General features: G+C 39.9%; 1 protein-coding gene across 1 annotated transcript in view; it reads right to left on the reverse strand.

Moving 5' to 3' along the window:
• The window catches only part of LOC122791496 (PIH1 domain-containing protein 1-like), a 213096-nt gene that overhangs the window by 104303 nt on the left and 93088 nt on the right, over positions 1-15705 (reverse strand). The window contains exon 3 of the mRNA XM_044059238.1: positions 7664-7730. Coding sequence (XP_043915173.1) covers positions 7664-7730 — 67 coding nt within the window. The remainder of the gene's footprint in view (positions 1-7663; positions 7731-15705) is intronic.

Genomic DNA, 15705 nt, shown 5'->3' on the forward strand with positions numbered 1-15705 from the left:
TGATCTGTTACCTAATCTAACTTCTATTACAGTCATACTAAGTTGAAATGCCATTTCTCAGTTTATGGCAGTCCACAGAAATTAATTTCTGACAATGGTATGCAATTTACCAGTCAGTTGTTTCAGAAATTTGCAAGAAAATGTGACTCTGTACATGTTACTAGTAGTCCAGAGTATCGGCAATCAAATGGTCTTGCTGAACATGCAGTAGAGTGTGCAAAATAATTACTTGAAAAGTCAAAGCGTGATAGTAATGATGTTTTTTGAATTTACTCAATCTCAGAAACATACCTTGTGATGATATACTTGGCTCACCTGCTCAGAGAGTTCCATCTAGGAAAACCAGAACAACACTGCCTATCAGTTCTACTTTATTGAGGCCTAATGCTAAGAACAACCAAGCCATCAAAGCCCAGTTATTTAGAAAGCGTTCTTTCCAAAAGTCCAGCTATGACAAGTTGAGGAGATGTCTTCATCCACTGAAAAAAAGAGAGACAGTGAGGATACAAACAGTGAAAGGTTTCGACCGGATTGGTCAATTAACGAGTATTTGTGCAGAGCCGAGATCCTATATTGTTAAATCAGAGGGTGTGGAGTACAGGAAAAAATGCAGTCATCTTCTTCCTGTAACAGAACCGATATTGCAGCATCATACCTGTGATAAAGACGCTTAACTCTCAGAGCAATCCAGATGATATTCCAGAATGTGTCTCGACTCCTGATACAGTTCCAGCAGATGATTCCAGTGTTCCTACGATTAAACAAGTAGAGACAATCCCAGTTGCTAAACTGGGTCCCAAATTTTATGCCTCACGATATGTTCACATTTCAAAGCTTAGTGTTCAATACACAGCAAAACTTGGACATAGTTGTATATATGTACCTAGCTTTGTATAATTGCATGATGAAAATCATTTCTACATATTGCATATTCATTAATTTCAGTGACAATGTCTAACTCATCTTCTCAAAGAGGGAGGATGTAGAATAACAGGTATGTTCTACCTTTAACAAACATTTCCAAGATCTGTGTGTGCAAATAAATACCAAGCAAGTGTTAGCTTTAGTGCCATTTTGAAGTTGCAGCCAGAATGTCAACATCTATGTGCATGATAGCTAATTTGTTTATAAGCTAAAGTTCCTTAACCTCATTTATGATGTGTTTGCATACAATAAAGCTGCTTGAACAAGAAAGTACAGTTGTGTACACTTACCATAAATGTAGATGTTTGACTGTATTCACTGTTGCAGTCATTACATTTGGGTTATCTGCTTGCAGGTAGGCCTCAGTCGGCCTGATTAACAAAGTCTTGGGTCCTGCGTCTTTTGCTGTCCCTTCTTCCATGACATCAGGTTTCAGGGGTATAAAACATGCAGCAGATGCCATTACATCAGTTTTTCTTGCTCCAGATGTCAGGTGCCCCCCTAATGGGGAGCAAATAAGTATAAAAGTACAATGATATACCTCCACCAAAAAAGCAAATACACCAAAAAGGCTTTTAAGCATAGTAAAGGAAAGTAGAGGTATAGCCAAAAGAAGTTAGGGGGCTGGAGGGAGGGAAACCAGGACTGCAACAGTGAATGCACTTGAACATCTACATTTATGTTAAGTGTACGCAACTGTACTATGTTCTTCGGGTTTCACTGCTGCAGTCATTACATTTGGGTAGATTCCCAAAGCTTTGGTTGGGAGGAGGAATTTAGATAGTGTTAGGACCAGCTATAAGGCCCTGCAAGACTGAAGTGGCAAAGCCAGCCCTGGATTTAGAGAAAAATGGCAAATGATAATGCTTGGTGAAAGTATGTACAGAACTCCAGGTAGCAGCTTCTAGGGTGTCCCTGGTAGGAACACCTCTGAGAAAGGCTATAGAGGTAGACGCAGCCCTGGTGGAGTGAGGTTTTCCATGGTGCTTATAGCAGAAATGAATGCAATGGCCTATCCATTCAGAAATGGTTTGCTTTGAAATAGCCTTCCCCCTCTGCCCCTGCAGCAATTGCTACCAGCAATTGTTCAGATTTCCTTTGAGGTTTAGTCCTATCCAAGTAGAATCTGAGTTGTATGTGTACATCTAAGGAATGCAGTATCCGTTCCCCTTTGTTCTGTGGATTAGGAAAGAAGGTTGGCAAATGAATGGACTGATTAAGAGCCACACTTGATACCACCTTGGGCATGAAGGATGGAATGGCTCTGAGGGACACACTGTCCACATGAAAGATGATGAAAAGCTCCACAGCCATAAGGGCCTGTAATTCAGATACCCTTCTAGCTGAAGTGATTGCTAAAAGGAAAGCTGTTTTCCAAGAAATAAATTTTAAGTCTGCAGTAGCAGCTGGCTCGAAAGGAGGTAGAGTGAGTTTCTCCAAAACAAAGTTGAGGTCCCAGGCTGGGGTAGGAGCTCTCCTGGATGGTCTCAAATTTTTGGCCCCTCTGAGGAACTGCTTGAGAAGTGGGTGAGAGAAGGGGGGGGGGGGGTTCTGTGTTATAATGAGCTGAAATGACTGAAGCGTGGATTTAAATGGAGGAAAAAAAAACAGGCCCTTGTGAAGCATCTCAGTTAAGTATTGTAAAATCTGAGGTAAATTGGGCGCTGCTGTGCTCATCCCTTGAGAGTGGTTCCAGGCACAGAATCTTTTCCATTTTTCAGCATAGGATGTTCTAGTGCTAGGCCTCCTTGCCTCTAAAATGATATCCATCACAGGTTTACTAAGGGTTGGTAAAGGAGAGATTATGTAATTAGCCAGGCTGCCAGGTTCAATGTTGGAAGCTGAGGGAGCAGAATCTGGTTATCCTGCTGAGATAACAGGGAAGGAGTCTGAGGCAGGTGCTATGGGGGTAACTGTGACGCACTGCACAGGAGGAAGTACCAGTGTTGGCGTGGCCAGTCTGGAGCAATCAAAATCATCCTTGGTTTTCCGGTTTGTTTTTTAGCAGTACCTTGGTGAGCAGAGGTAGAGGTAGAGGGGGAAGGCATGGACTGATGGGTTTTTCCAGCTGAAGGACAGAGCATCCACTTTCCAGGCTTGTTTGTGGGGAGTCCTTGTGCAACATTTGTCCAATTGGTAGTTCTGGGGAGAGGCAAACCGGTCTATATCTGGGCTCCCCCATTTGCTTGTCAACATGTTGAAAGTCCTTGGTTCCAGTTTCCACTCGTGTGGGTCCATGAGGTTTCTGCTTAGACCATCTGCCAGTGTATTTAACTTTTCTGGCAGGAATTGAGCTTGTAAGTGCACTTGGTAGCCAAAGGCTGTGTTCCACAATGCCATGGCTAGTCTGCAGAGGGGCTAAGAATGTGTACCCCCTGCTTGATTATGTACTACATAACAGTGGTGTTGTCCGTCTTTACCATTAGTTGTCCTGGAATAATGTGGTCCTTGAAGGCTGTCAGAGCATTCTGTACAGCTAACATTTCTTTTTGATTGACATGCAGATCATTTGACTTAGGTTCCATTTGCCCTGAATGCACTTCCCTGCCAGGTGAGCCCCCATGCATAGTCTGATGAGTCTGTTAGGGTTTGGGCGGCAGGGGGAGGTGTGAAGGGTAGTCCCTTGTTTTGGTGGCAGACTTCTGCCCACCAAAGGAACTCTATGCGTAGGCAAGGTATGACAGGAATCATTGCTTCTAGATCCTGAGAATTTAAGGATAAAAAAAAAACTGCTTCTGCTTCGGGCACCGCACGGCAAGAAAGACTGATGTAATGGCCTCGGCTGCATGTTTTATACCCCTGACGACCTGACGTCATAGAAGAAGGAACAGCTACCGATGCAGGACCCAAGACTTTGTTAATCAGGCCAACTGAGGGCTACCTACAAACAGATAACACAAATGTAATGACTGCAACAGTGAAACATGAAGAACATCCCACGATGCTCGCTTGTTTTGTCCTGACCTGGCGAGCAACAATTATGATGAAGATTTTGTAAGTAAAAGTGCCTGTTACAAGTTTAATACACTCTGATGGAAGATTGTCTGGGACAGGTGCAGCTGATATCAATTTGAGAAAGTAGTTTCTGATGGTGGGTGTGTTTAAAATCAAACATGGAAGGATCATTTGTTGACTGGAGGGGGTGCGGTGTAGAGTTGTTTAAGAGGAAAGTTAATGTGTTAATAAATTGTTTGCTGAATTGTGTGGTCGTGCTGTTATTACTGCAGTTAGTTGAAGGAGCTGGCTGAGTAGTGCAGCCAGGATGTACAAGTTTGTCGATGGGAAACCAGAAAAGTTTGGGGTTTCTTTGCTTATCTTTATAATATTTTTGTCAAGCTTGGTCACATGTTTTGCTGTGTTTCAGAGTAGTTTACAGTTTGGAAGGCAGGACTGAGCTGTAGTTCATTTTTGAGTATTCCAAACTCTCTCTATTTCATTATTTTTTTGTAGTTAGCCAGGATGCAGGGTTTAGTTTAAGTCTTTTGTTTCTTAGTAGGGCATGTTCATTTAGAATGAAGAGAAGTGTATCATTAAAGTATGTTACAGTGTCATCTAAGGGGACAGTATGAGGATGATTCCTGTTAATGTACCTTAAGCTGGGCAGGACAGCATCTTTTTGGAAAGATGTGAGTTTATGTGGTAGATTACAGTGGTGGTGTTTCACGTGGGTTTGGGGGTGGGTTTAGCAGCCAAAATGTAAGATTAGGAATGTGGTCACTTAAGGAGTCAGGCAGGGAGCCGGGAGTGAGAATACGTTTGTGGAATTCGTTGGTATCCAGTCAATGGCGGTGCCTTTATTAGTGATTTTAATGTATCCAGCAGAAGTGGAGATAAGTTGAGTGAAGTCATATAAGTTGATTATATTATTGTTGGTCTCACAAATAATAGTTTGCCTATATATCAAAGTTCTCTAGTATCACGACTTTTAGTTTGGTATTTGCTGAAGCCCAAGATAGAGGAATTCCTCTAGAGTATCTATATTGTTGTATTTAAATGGAAATAATGCACAAGGTCTTATAATGATTAAGTTTAAATGTGGATAAAAGAATCTCTGCAGTTTTAGTAGTTGGAGGACTAGGAGTACAGTAGAATAGTTGGAGGGTGGTGCACGTTACTGCCATGTTTTCTTTGTTTGTTCTATCCAAGTATGTCATACGCTGGTGGTATGATCTCATAGGCTCACAGGTACCTAGACTATTTATCGATGAAGATCTTTAGAAGCCTAGCCATCCACTTCCATTAAGTCTTTTAGCCCTTCTATTTTAGGTACAAATAACCCACAGATGAGAAGAGCATTTACACGTTACTTCTATCCATGAAGGACACTGATATTAAATCAGGGGTGATTTTCCAGTTATCAATCCATTCATCCAGATTATGTTTGATTACTGTAAGAGATATACTTTGCTTTATGTGAAGAGAAAGACGTCCAAAGAAGTGGTTTTCTTTGTGAAACATATATATCCCTTCAACAAGTTCTATTTATGTTGTGAAAGAGATTTAGATCTCCAGTGGGTATTTATGCCCCCAAAGGGCTTGTGAATGTGCAGTAGGTCTGACAAGATAAGGTTTGTTGAGGTTTCAGTTATGACCACAATGTCAGGGGAGTGGAGGGCAATCCATGTGTAGACCTCTGGGAGTTTGTTTCTGACGCTTTTGAGGTTAATGACATAAAGGTGCAGCTTATTGGATTTAACAACTGGGTTATTTAACGGGATGTAATTGTGGTGGCAATTTGGCAAATGTTTCTGATGCTTTTGAGGTTAAAGACATAAAGGTGCAGATTATTGGATTTAAAGACTGGGTTATTTAACTGGATGTATTTGTGGTGGCAATTTGGCAAACATTTTGTGAAGGATAGAAAAAGACCAGCAATAGTTTGCCAATGCTTTTTGTGATGGATGAAGGGGATCTGGATTTGGACGTCTACCTCTACAGAGGTTGAGTGAAGGAACCTGATGTAGGGAAGAGTTGTTTAAGTTTAATTTTTGTTTTATAGCAATTCTGCACAGAATGGGATTGTTAAAGGTACTATTTGATTTGAAAAAATAATTAGTGGATAATCTGATTAGGCTACATGTGATAAGTAAATGATGCAGAGTTTGATTTTCAGTTAGAGAATCTGATACTTGAAGGTGGGGGTTGTTGGAGTTGTTGATGAAAGGATGTTAGTGTGTGTGTGTGTGTGTGTGTGTGTGTATGTGTGTGTAAGTAATAGAAGAGGGGGTAGGATAAGAAGTTACCAGGGGAAACATGTTGATAGGTGTAGTCTAAGTGTGGGGAGATGTAAAGTCTTGGACGATTATACTGAATGGATGCAATTTAAAGAAAAAGTTAGTGGGTATTCTGGGTAGGTGAGGGGTTGAGATACAGGAGGTGGATGACAAGTGGAAACTGGCAAAAGCTGCAAGTTGGAGGTGTGAATGAAAGTTTGACAGGAGAAAAAAACTGAAAAGTATCTTAAAGGGATTACTGGGCAGGGGAGACTAACAGGCATACAGAGAAAAGTGTGTAGGTATTACATATTGTTATAGGAGAGAACATGCTTAGAATGAGACTATATGAAAAGAAAGTAAGTGGAAATGTGAAAGAGAAGTCAGACAGGTACACATATGAATATAGGTAATAAATACAGCTGAAGGTAGAAAAGTATGGGATATATGACTGGAAAGGGATGCAGCTACCTTCTGATTGGGCGCTGTTGTGTGCTGAAGCTGCTTTGGTTTTAGTAAATATCACCACAAAAATGCACGTGGTAATGGACCAAAATAAAGGTATTCACATGTGCAAGATATTAAGTAACAGTTATAGGCAAGCTTTTGTTTTCTGCATGGCAGTTACTGCAGCCCACAAATTTTGGATTCCAACAAAAGTCAGAGCTGACCTGTGGAAAATCCAGTATCAAGTAACATGCTAAACATTAACCTGGTGGAACATTACCCTTAGCTAGACAGCAGGCTGCTGCACAGCCTTACAAGTTAATGTTAAGTGCTTGTAAGCCAAACCTACAAAAAAAAAAAAAAACAAAAAAAAAACAATAAAGATGAATACATCTTGTTATGGTGTAATCTCCACCCACACTCATCATCTGGAGGAGGTGTATCATCCACTCACCCCTTCTTTAACATTACATCTATGAGGGTGTACAGCACCAAGGGAAATGGAAAATTCTCAAAACAATGTGTTCCCCATCACCACCTCAAAAGCTGAAAAAATAAATAAGAGGAACGAGGTGTGTAAGGGGTTGATCCCTTGCTTTACAAGTGTAATCATACTGAGATACTATCCATTTTTGAATGTTAAATATTATGTGTACTTTCAATCAGTTTTGGTAGGTTGCATTTTGGTGAGCTCATACTTCAAGCAGTTCAGTTCAGGAAATTTTAATTCTAACAGCTGTGTTTCAAGAAAGATACATGGAACCATTTTAGTGGTATTTTTATATTTTGTGAATAGAAAGCAAGGTACTTTATTAAAAATGTTACTTTTTAATTTACATCCATTATTAAAATAAGCAACAAGTCAAACTGCAAGAATTCCAGACAAGGGTAGAAACATTAAAAAATATATAACAGTCTGACGTGCTGGTTGGATTTAACAGAACATTTGATCTTTACCAATATCGTCTCTGTCTAGACCTTAGCTACCTGATCCCTCTACCTGGTTTATCCTGATAAACGATGACTAGCCTCATCTTTGTCCCTAGTCACATCTTTGATGGAGTTAGGATCTAGGTTACCTGGCTGTGGCTTAATCTGCTTTGACGCAGGGTTTTCTGGCATCTGACTCTGGGCTTCCTGGACGGCCTGAAACAAACAAAAAAGTTTAAGGTTAGAAATATTATAACTCTCTCATTTTTTTTCATTTTTCTTGCAGTTGCAAACAACAGTCATTATGCACAAGGATGTCTGTAACTTGTTATGTGATGTAATGCTTTGGCCTTTTCATAGCACTATTATAGCTCTTATGTCATTCACTCACACGGTAAATCACCATAGAAACAATGGTAAATTAATTATCAGCTATTTTGCTTGATCTTTCTAAGGCCTTCAACATGGTCAATCACAGTAAGCTTATTAAAGTTCTTTTAGAACTAAAATCTTAGTGAACCATCCACTGCCTGGTTTCAGAGATATTTAACAGGTTGACAGCAGGCAGTTCAATGGCGGCAAGAACTCTCTCGCCTACTGCCAGTCATACTAGGAGTTCCCCCAAAGCTCCATACTTGGTCCCCTACTGTTCTCCATCTTCACAAACAACCTTCATACCTCCACACTACATGCATCAGTCATCCAATATGCAGATGACTACGCATTAATCTGCGCTTCTTCTTCCCTCCAAGAACTTCAGCTACAAACCCAAGCCTCCTTTCTCTCTGTTGAAGCTTGGCTCACCAATACTGAATTCCAATAAAACAAAACTCATGATCTTCCACCCCACACGACACGCATCCTCCACGCTAACATTTAATATCACTTCATATAATAAAACAACCATCCGCCCTGTCACTCACACCAAACTACTGGGGGTTGAGACTGACTGCTACATGAAATTCGATATCCATACCTCCCTTACCACAAAGAAGGTGCATAACAAATTGGGTGTTCTACACAGAAACAAACAATTTCACACAAAAAACACCAAGGCCACTATAGTACAAACACATCTTTCATCTCTACACTTCTCTTTGCCACCCCACTCCTCACCCATCTGAGAAAATCAGACATTATAAAACTTGATATCTGTTACAATAAAACTGCTCAGTTTGCCACTGAAACCTCATATGGATCACACCACTGCTTAGCCCTTAAATAGCTAAATCAGCATGAACTTCATCTCCTACTTTATACTCCACTCATACTAGCCCACAAGATTCTATGCCACCCTGAAAAAAACAGCACTACAAAATTTATTACATCCCGACTCTAGTAATACGGTCCTCCGCTCCAGTAAGAAATTCCTCCTTGAAATAACTCATGCCAACAATACAGCCAAAGCATCCCTCTATTCCAATTTCATCACTACAAAATGGAATGCCTTGTCCACTGACATCTCAGCCACACCATCCGTATCACAACTTATAAAAGCTCTAAAATCCCATCTAAATGATTCATGGCTCTGCAATTGTGTCAGTCCAAGCTAATTTAATACCCTGCCCCTTCTCCATACCCTACAGTAGTCATTTCATCCAGACATCTGACAGTTTCTGCTCTAATTCTAATTTAGCACCCCACCCCTTGTCCACATCCTACAGTAGTCATTACATCCATACATCTGACAGTTCCCTCTCCAATTATTCTTATAAATAAGCTGCTTTACATCTCTCTAACCTCTTTCAAACCAGTTTTGTTCTGACCGCTTCATCTGACTAGTATTCATTTCTTTCTCTTTTTCTCATTCACCATCAGAATACAAAAGTAGTATTATACGTATATGTACATAATTTGATAAACTTCAACTCAATAATATACTTCAGTACTTCAAGTACATACTTTGATTTACGTCAACACTCTGTTTTGGCCTTATTCTATTGTGCAATTTAAAAAGTCAGCACTATGTTACCTGTATTTTATTTGTGCAATGTAAAATGTGTTTTATTGGGTCTATATTAGCATGTCGACAGGGCTGTTCATCGAACGCCCTTACATCAACACATATAAAACTAAATGAATAAATCTCGAACGGCCACAATAGCGATTTTTTTCCCCAGGGAAAAAATTGCTGGGCTGTTGTCGGGAATTTGCTGTTTCCTGCACTGTAGTGAGATCTCGGATTTGGTATATTTAAGTAGGAGTGGTGTTGGCGGCACTGCCCCCCACATTGGGGGGTGTGGGCGGCAAAACCCCCCACTTTATTTTGTCTGTTGGTTTGGTTTGTTTACTGTTGGCCCAGTAATTTTTTCCCTGTGAAAAAAATCTCTATTGTGGCCTTTCGAAATTTTGGGCTTTCGTTTTATATGTGTCGACATAATGGCATTCAGTGAACAGCCCTGTCGACATGCTAATATAGACCCCTTTTATTGTACTATGTAATGTCTTTGTATGTGGAGCTTTTCTCCCCGGGGCTCCGATGAAAATGAACTTCTGTCCAGTTGGACTTTCCCCATAACCAAATGTAAAATTAAATAAATCAGTTTCATTTAAAAATTAGTGGATGGGGGACTATGGTGGAGCAAACCTTCAAAAAGAGATAAGGAGACTGGTAGAAAAGACAGAAAAGTAGAACATAAAATTTACTACAAAAAAGTGGAAAGTACTTAGTCTGGGCTGTAAGAATTCTGAAGTAGACAACTAGCTGAGTGGAATGAGCCTAAAATAGACATAAGAAAAAAGAGAGATCTTAGTGTGTTAAGAGCAGCAGAAATGGTAGTTGTTATAAAGACAAAAAAGGATACAGAACATATTCTTTTATATTTTTAATTAAAATGTCCAACTAAAAATCTGAAAGAAAAAATAAAGTGTATATAACCATAACCAAATAAAAATATATGACCACAAAGTAATTCCACTCCATATCAGCCATTCCCATTTGACTGTGTGAAACTTAAAAAGCTACTACAATATTTTTTCACTGTATAAAGCATCTTTAAATATCAACTATCAGTTTTCCAAAATTTATGTATCTTGACCCCGCGGTTGGGTGGGCATTCGAAAGACATAAGTAAATGGGCGTGCCTTCTTTGAAGGTTGGACATCGAGCTGGCACCTCGGCATTCGTGAAAATCTACTGCCAATCATTAGTGGACCGGAGTTCCGCTGTGGCGACCCCTAACCGGGAAAAAGCCGAAAGACAAACAACAACAACATATATCTTGACTCAGATCTTTAGCTTCGTAAGCCTAGTGGCAATGGAGGCCCAGAAAATGTGTTTTTAAAAGGTAATTACTGATTTGAAGGTTCTTGCTCAGTAACCACAGCTTATAGGAAAGTGGTAATCTGACACTGGTAATAGCACAAGACAAATGACAGGTCTTTGCTCACAATGTGGATATTTTTTGGACTGTCCCACCAAATCTCATGCCGTAATCATTACTGAACATATAACTGGCAACATATACTTTGAGATGCAAGGAAAAAACTGAGGAAGAGATCCAGTAAGCTAAAAGAAATACTTTTGATTTTTTAAATGTCTATAAGCATTCCAAACAAGTAAAGACTCAGTTTCTAAGAAAAAAAAAAGTTACAGCCTCTAGTTGCCAATGGATTCTTCTCGGATAGTTTACATCAAATGTTCAAAGATACTGTGAAAAATCCTTAAAACTGACTAGATTAAACCAAACATTTTTAAGAAAACCGTCAGCTGAAGTCTCCTACTGGCATTTCTGTAGAATATCAGTTATTAGGAAGAAAATGTTCTCTTTTTACCAGTTCCTGAGTAAAAAAAGAACAGCCATTTCCAGATGTTTTTCCTTACCTAATCTGAGTTTATCCTTTAAAAGTCACAAATGTCAAAAAGCTGACTGTAAAGAAGCAAATGTAATTTGTGACAGCTTTTCATCTTCGTGCTGCTCAAATGTTTTCTACTTAACATATTCCTCTTTAATTATCAGACAAGATACCTTTTTAAATGGCTTATTACTAAGGTCATGGGTTCTCCTTAAATGTACCTGCTGATTCATGCAGATTTACTTTAGGTCACTGTAACTGCTGTTAATATATTTCAGCTTTAGCTTATTTTGCTGCTTTGGCCTCTGGATATTATAATTTCTGATATGCAGTTAAAGCTTCCCAATATTTTTCTCTACTGTACAGGTCTATACCAGTAATGATAAATTTCAACAGATTATGTTTTATGGCTTAGTTAAGTAAGCCAACACCAAAAAACGCGCTCTCATCCCTTTTGGTAAAAACTCAGTTCCCACTAATTACCACATCGATGGGAGCCCACTGAACTCTGAATGCGTTATAAGAGATCTGGGGATGCAGGTTGACAGCAACCTCTCCTTTGACTACCACATTGCCACTGTGGTCAGAAAGTCCTTCTATGTGGCACATCTCATAACCAAGGGTTTTACATCCAGGAAGAACGAGGTGATTGTCTCTCTCTACTCTTCCCTCATTAGACCACTCATAGAGTATAATGCCACATTTGGCATGTACCTCACTAGACACCTGCAACAGCTAGAGAGGCCACAGAAGTACCTCATGAAGAGGATCCTAGGCATTAAACACATGTCCTACACGGGCAGACTCAAAAGACTCCAGCTACTCTCTGTCATATCGCCTACTTAGAGGTGATCTCTGCTTGATTTGCAAAGCCATATCTGACCCAGCTCGGTTAGAAATGCCATCCAATCCCTCCACAACACACGCTCCAGAGACCTCAACCTCATTACCACAATCAACAGAACATGCTGGAGGGACAGGTTCCTCACCCAGAGACTTCCCATGCTCTGGAATTGACTTCCCATACATGTCAAGCAGAGCACCTCACTGTCCCTCTTCAAGAGAAATCTTGATGGGTAATAGAAAGTTCACCCTGGGGATCACTCCAGTGGCTTTACTTGACAGAGACACTGGGAACTAATGTCGGGTGGCACGATGACAGGGCACGTCTATGGGCTAGGCTTGTAAAAGCTCCAGGGCCATTAGCCTAGTACACACCTATGAACCTATTACTATTCTGACTAACTGGTAATGATACATTTCAAAACAGATTATGTTTTATGACCTAGTAAAGTTATCATTACTATGAGACAGAGTTAAAATTACAGCAGCCTTGTCTAAAAATCTGGCTACCTTGCAGTGTATTCTGTGATGTCCCCTTCCTCATGCACCTGCTGACTCATCCAGTTTTGCTTCACATCATTCTGCTTTTGTTAGTACAGTTCAACCTCAGCTCATTTTATTTTTCTGGACTATGTATATTTCACTTATTGGTATAAAATTACAGCTTTACATTGCTTTTCTCTTTGTACACAAGGCTTTGTCAAACATTTACATTTATTTACAAATTCTCTGTTATAGTAATACATTTTAAAGGAGTACAATGGATTTCTCAACTGAATTCCTCAACTTCCCTGCCTTTTTCCTCCCTATTTACACCTTCCTAGATAAACGAACAACAAAGCATAGTTTACAAAATTTAAATTCCCCTGACTTTTCTGAAACAAGCCTACCTTAGCGTACAGGGATCGTTTCCCTCTCAAAAACATTCTCTCGTGTTTCAGTTAAGCTTTCCGGAGTCCCCCAATTACTGACGTCATCGCGGCCAGGCAGTGTTGGTATTTTTTTTTTTACAGTTCCCTCCCCCGAAGTGACATCACCATGGCCGGCCTCTTGTTCTCTGTCAAACAATCAAACCCACCCATTCTGTGCCGTTACAGCTGCCTTGTCCTTCCCCCAGCCTTGGAGTACTCAAATAGAGCTGCAGGAGGTAGGGAAGTTCTCTTCCTGTTGGTGTTTCCAGTACGTAGTATTTTGCCAAAGGAACCTGTTGTGGGAAGCTTTGCTTGTATCAGCTTATTTTCGGGGACCTGCTAAATTGGTGAGTTAACTTTTTTTTTTAAAAGCAGCTGCCTAAATCACTAAAGTTGCTTCTACTACAGTAATTGGTTGTTTTGTATCTAGTCGTGTCTAATTCTACTGAAGGGGGTGAAATCTTTGCATTGCTGTTTGAGTAGTGTGCGGAGTATTGTACCAAGTACCTACAGTGTAAAAAGCAAAACAATCAAGATGGTGATGACGTTGGGTTATTGGAATATTCGTGGTGTATGTTGTTGTTTTTCTTTCAGCTTTTCCCGGTTAGGGGTCGCCACAGCGGAACTCCGGTCCACTAATGATTGGCAGTAGATTTTCACGAACGCTGAGGTGCCAGCTCGATGTTCAACCTATGTATCAAATATTATTGTTAGTCTATGCTCACTTGTTGAGGACGCAGCAGTTCATGCTTGCTGTATTCAAATAAGGTGTTTTAGTGAAAAAATTATGTTTGGTATTAGTTTCACTGAGGTTATTTTTTTCTTTGCTTATAAGGGGTTACAAGTATGACCATGTGCACAGTAAAGTAATGTAGCAAATGAGGAGATCAAACGGTGTAACTGTTTTACTTGAACAGTTCTGTTCGCTTCGAATCTTGCCATGCCAGAAAAAAAATGTATTGCATTTTGGTTGCTCTGGTGTACTGCCAGAAAAGGTGGGCAGTGAACATACAAATAAATGTTGACGCAAACTGACTGAATAACTCCACAATAAATTATGTGATATATTTTTTGCTTCCCAGTTTTAATGCAGCTGGCTCAGCCTGAATCAGTCATTCAGTTTTATATGCTTAGAATTTTCAACTTGGACAACTAATTTGTCTGCAAACTGTTCCAAATGCATTGCTTTTAGATTCAAACCATGTGTATTGTCAGATTATTCTATTTATTTTATTTATTTACATTTGTTGACCGGGAGAAACATTCTATGATGTTTCCACCTTTTTGCTCGGGTATGGTTTGTTAAGCAGTTAACTCGACAGCATATTTAAGTACTTGCAATCAAAGTCGCTTCGTTGTTACTACGTAAACGTTTATCCTCCACCGTTACTTTGTTTGCTGAACTGAGGGCATGGAGTTTAACAGTACCGCTCTTTGTGACTGACAGCAACAACGAGCAATAATTAAGATAAAAAAAAACTCCAGCTGTTGAAATTGGAAGAGACGACAACAAAATCTTTACTGAACTCAGTGCTCAGTTGTAAACAGCGTGGAGGTCAGTTATTCGTAGTTTTATTACTGAGATGGGAAATGCCCACTGTGATGTTTTTTGTCTCTTTAGTCATTTCGGGATTGCCTAATTAAAAAAATGAAACACCACTGAGCTTCTTGCTATATTAACAATTTTGTTACTAAGGATTACAGAGCTTGGGACTGTATTTCAACTGATTGTAGAGTCATTTAGAGTCATTTAGCTAAACCTGGGCTGAGCTTAATTACTACGCTATGGCAGAACAGACAAATTGAGTTGTGAAGATCATGGAGGAGCAGTAGTAAATGCAACTTCCTCTCTACATCAGTCAAGTATTTGAGTTTTGACAACATTCCTCACAGGTAGGAAGCTATGCCTGGCGTGTATTGGAGAATCACGGCAAATCACGCACACAGGTATATTGTCTTCCTTGCAGAATAACCTCAGTTTCTCTCAGTGATCCTTACATCTGATAATTGCTTCTGCCACCCATGCTCTTTTTGCCAGGTTACCCAGTGCTATGTTGACAGCATACCTTTTGGAGGGAAATTCCTGTCTGCACACCGGGCAGCGGGGGACGTTCTCCTCCTGCCATGCCTTGTCAATACACGACTTACAGAAGTTATGTCCGCACTCCAGAGTCACTATTGGAGAATGAAATAACTCTTGACAAATTGTGCAAATTAGATAATGTACAGCCTGATTCCTGTCTGCCATTGTTGTCTGACTACTTAGTACTTTCAGTTTCAACAGCTTTTAGAAAACATGGAGGCGTTGTGAAACCATGTTTCCGATGTCATTTGAACCATTTGTGCTCAATGTTTTTTTTATCTCAGATTTCGCATTTTTTCACAAAATAACTTGCAACAGCAACACTCTACAGAAAAATGGACCGCACAATGGCTTACGTTTTATTTACAGGGGTGTAGCTTACAAAGGACTTGGGTTACACAAACTACATTTGCTAAGGAGTGGTGTTTTTGCACAATTCTACATTATTTCATAGGCTAATATAAGAACTTGCCTCTCAGCTGTCCACATTTTTGCAATATGTCCACGTTTTCTGCAATCAGAAAATGCATACCCATGCAAAACTTGCCATTCTATAAAC

This window comes from Protopterus annectens, chromosome 17.part0 (genome assembly GCF_019279795.1).
Source record: "Protopterus annectens isolate FY-2018-M chromosome 17.part0, PAN1.0, whole genome shotgun sequence".
Classification (NCBI taxonomy): Eukaryota; Metazoa; Chordata; order Ceratodontiformes; family Protopteridae; genus Protopterus; species Protopterus annectens.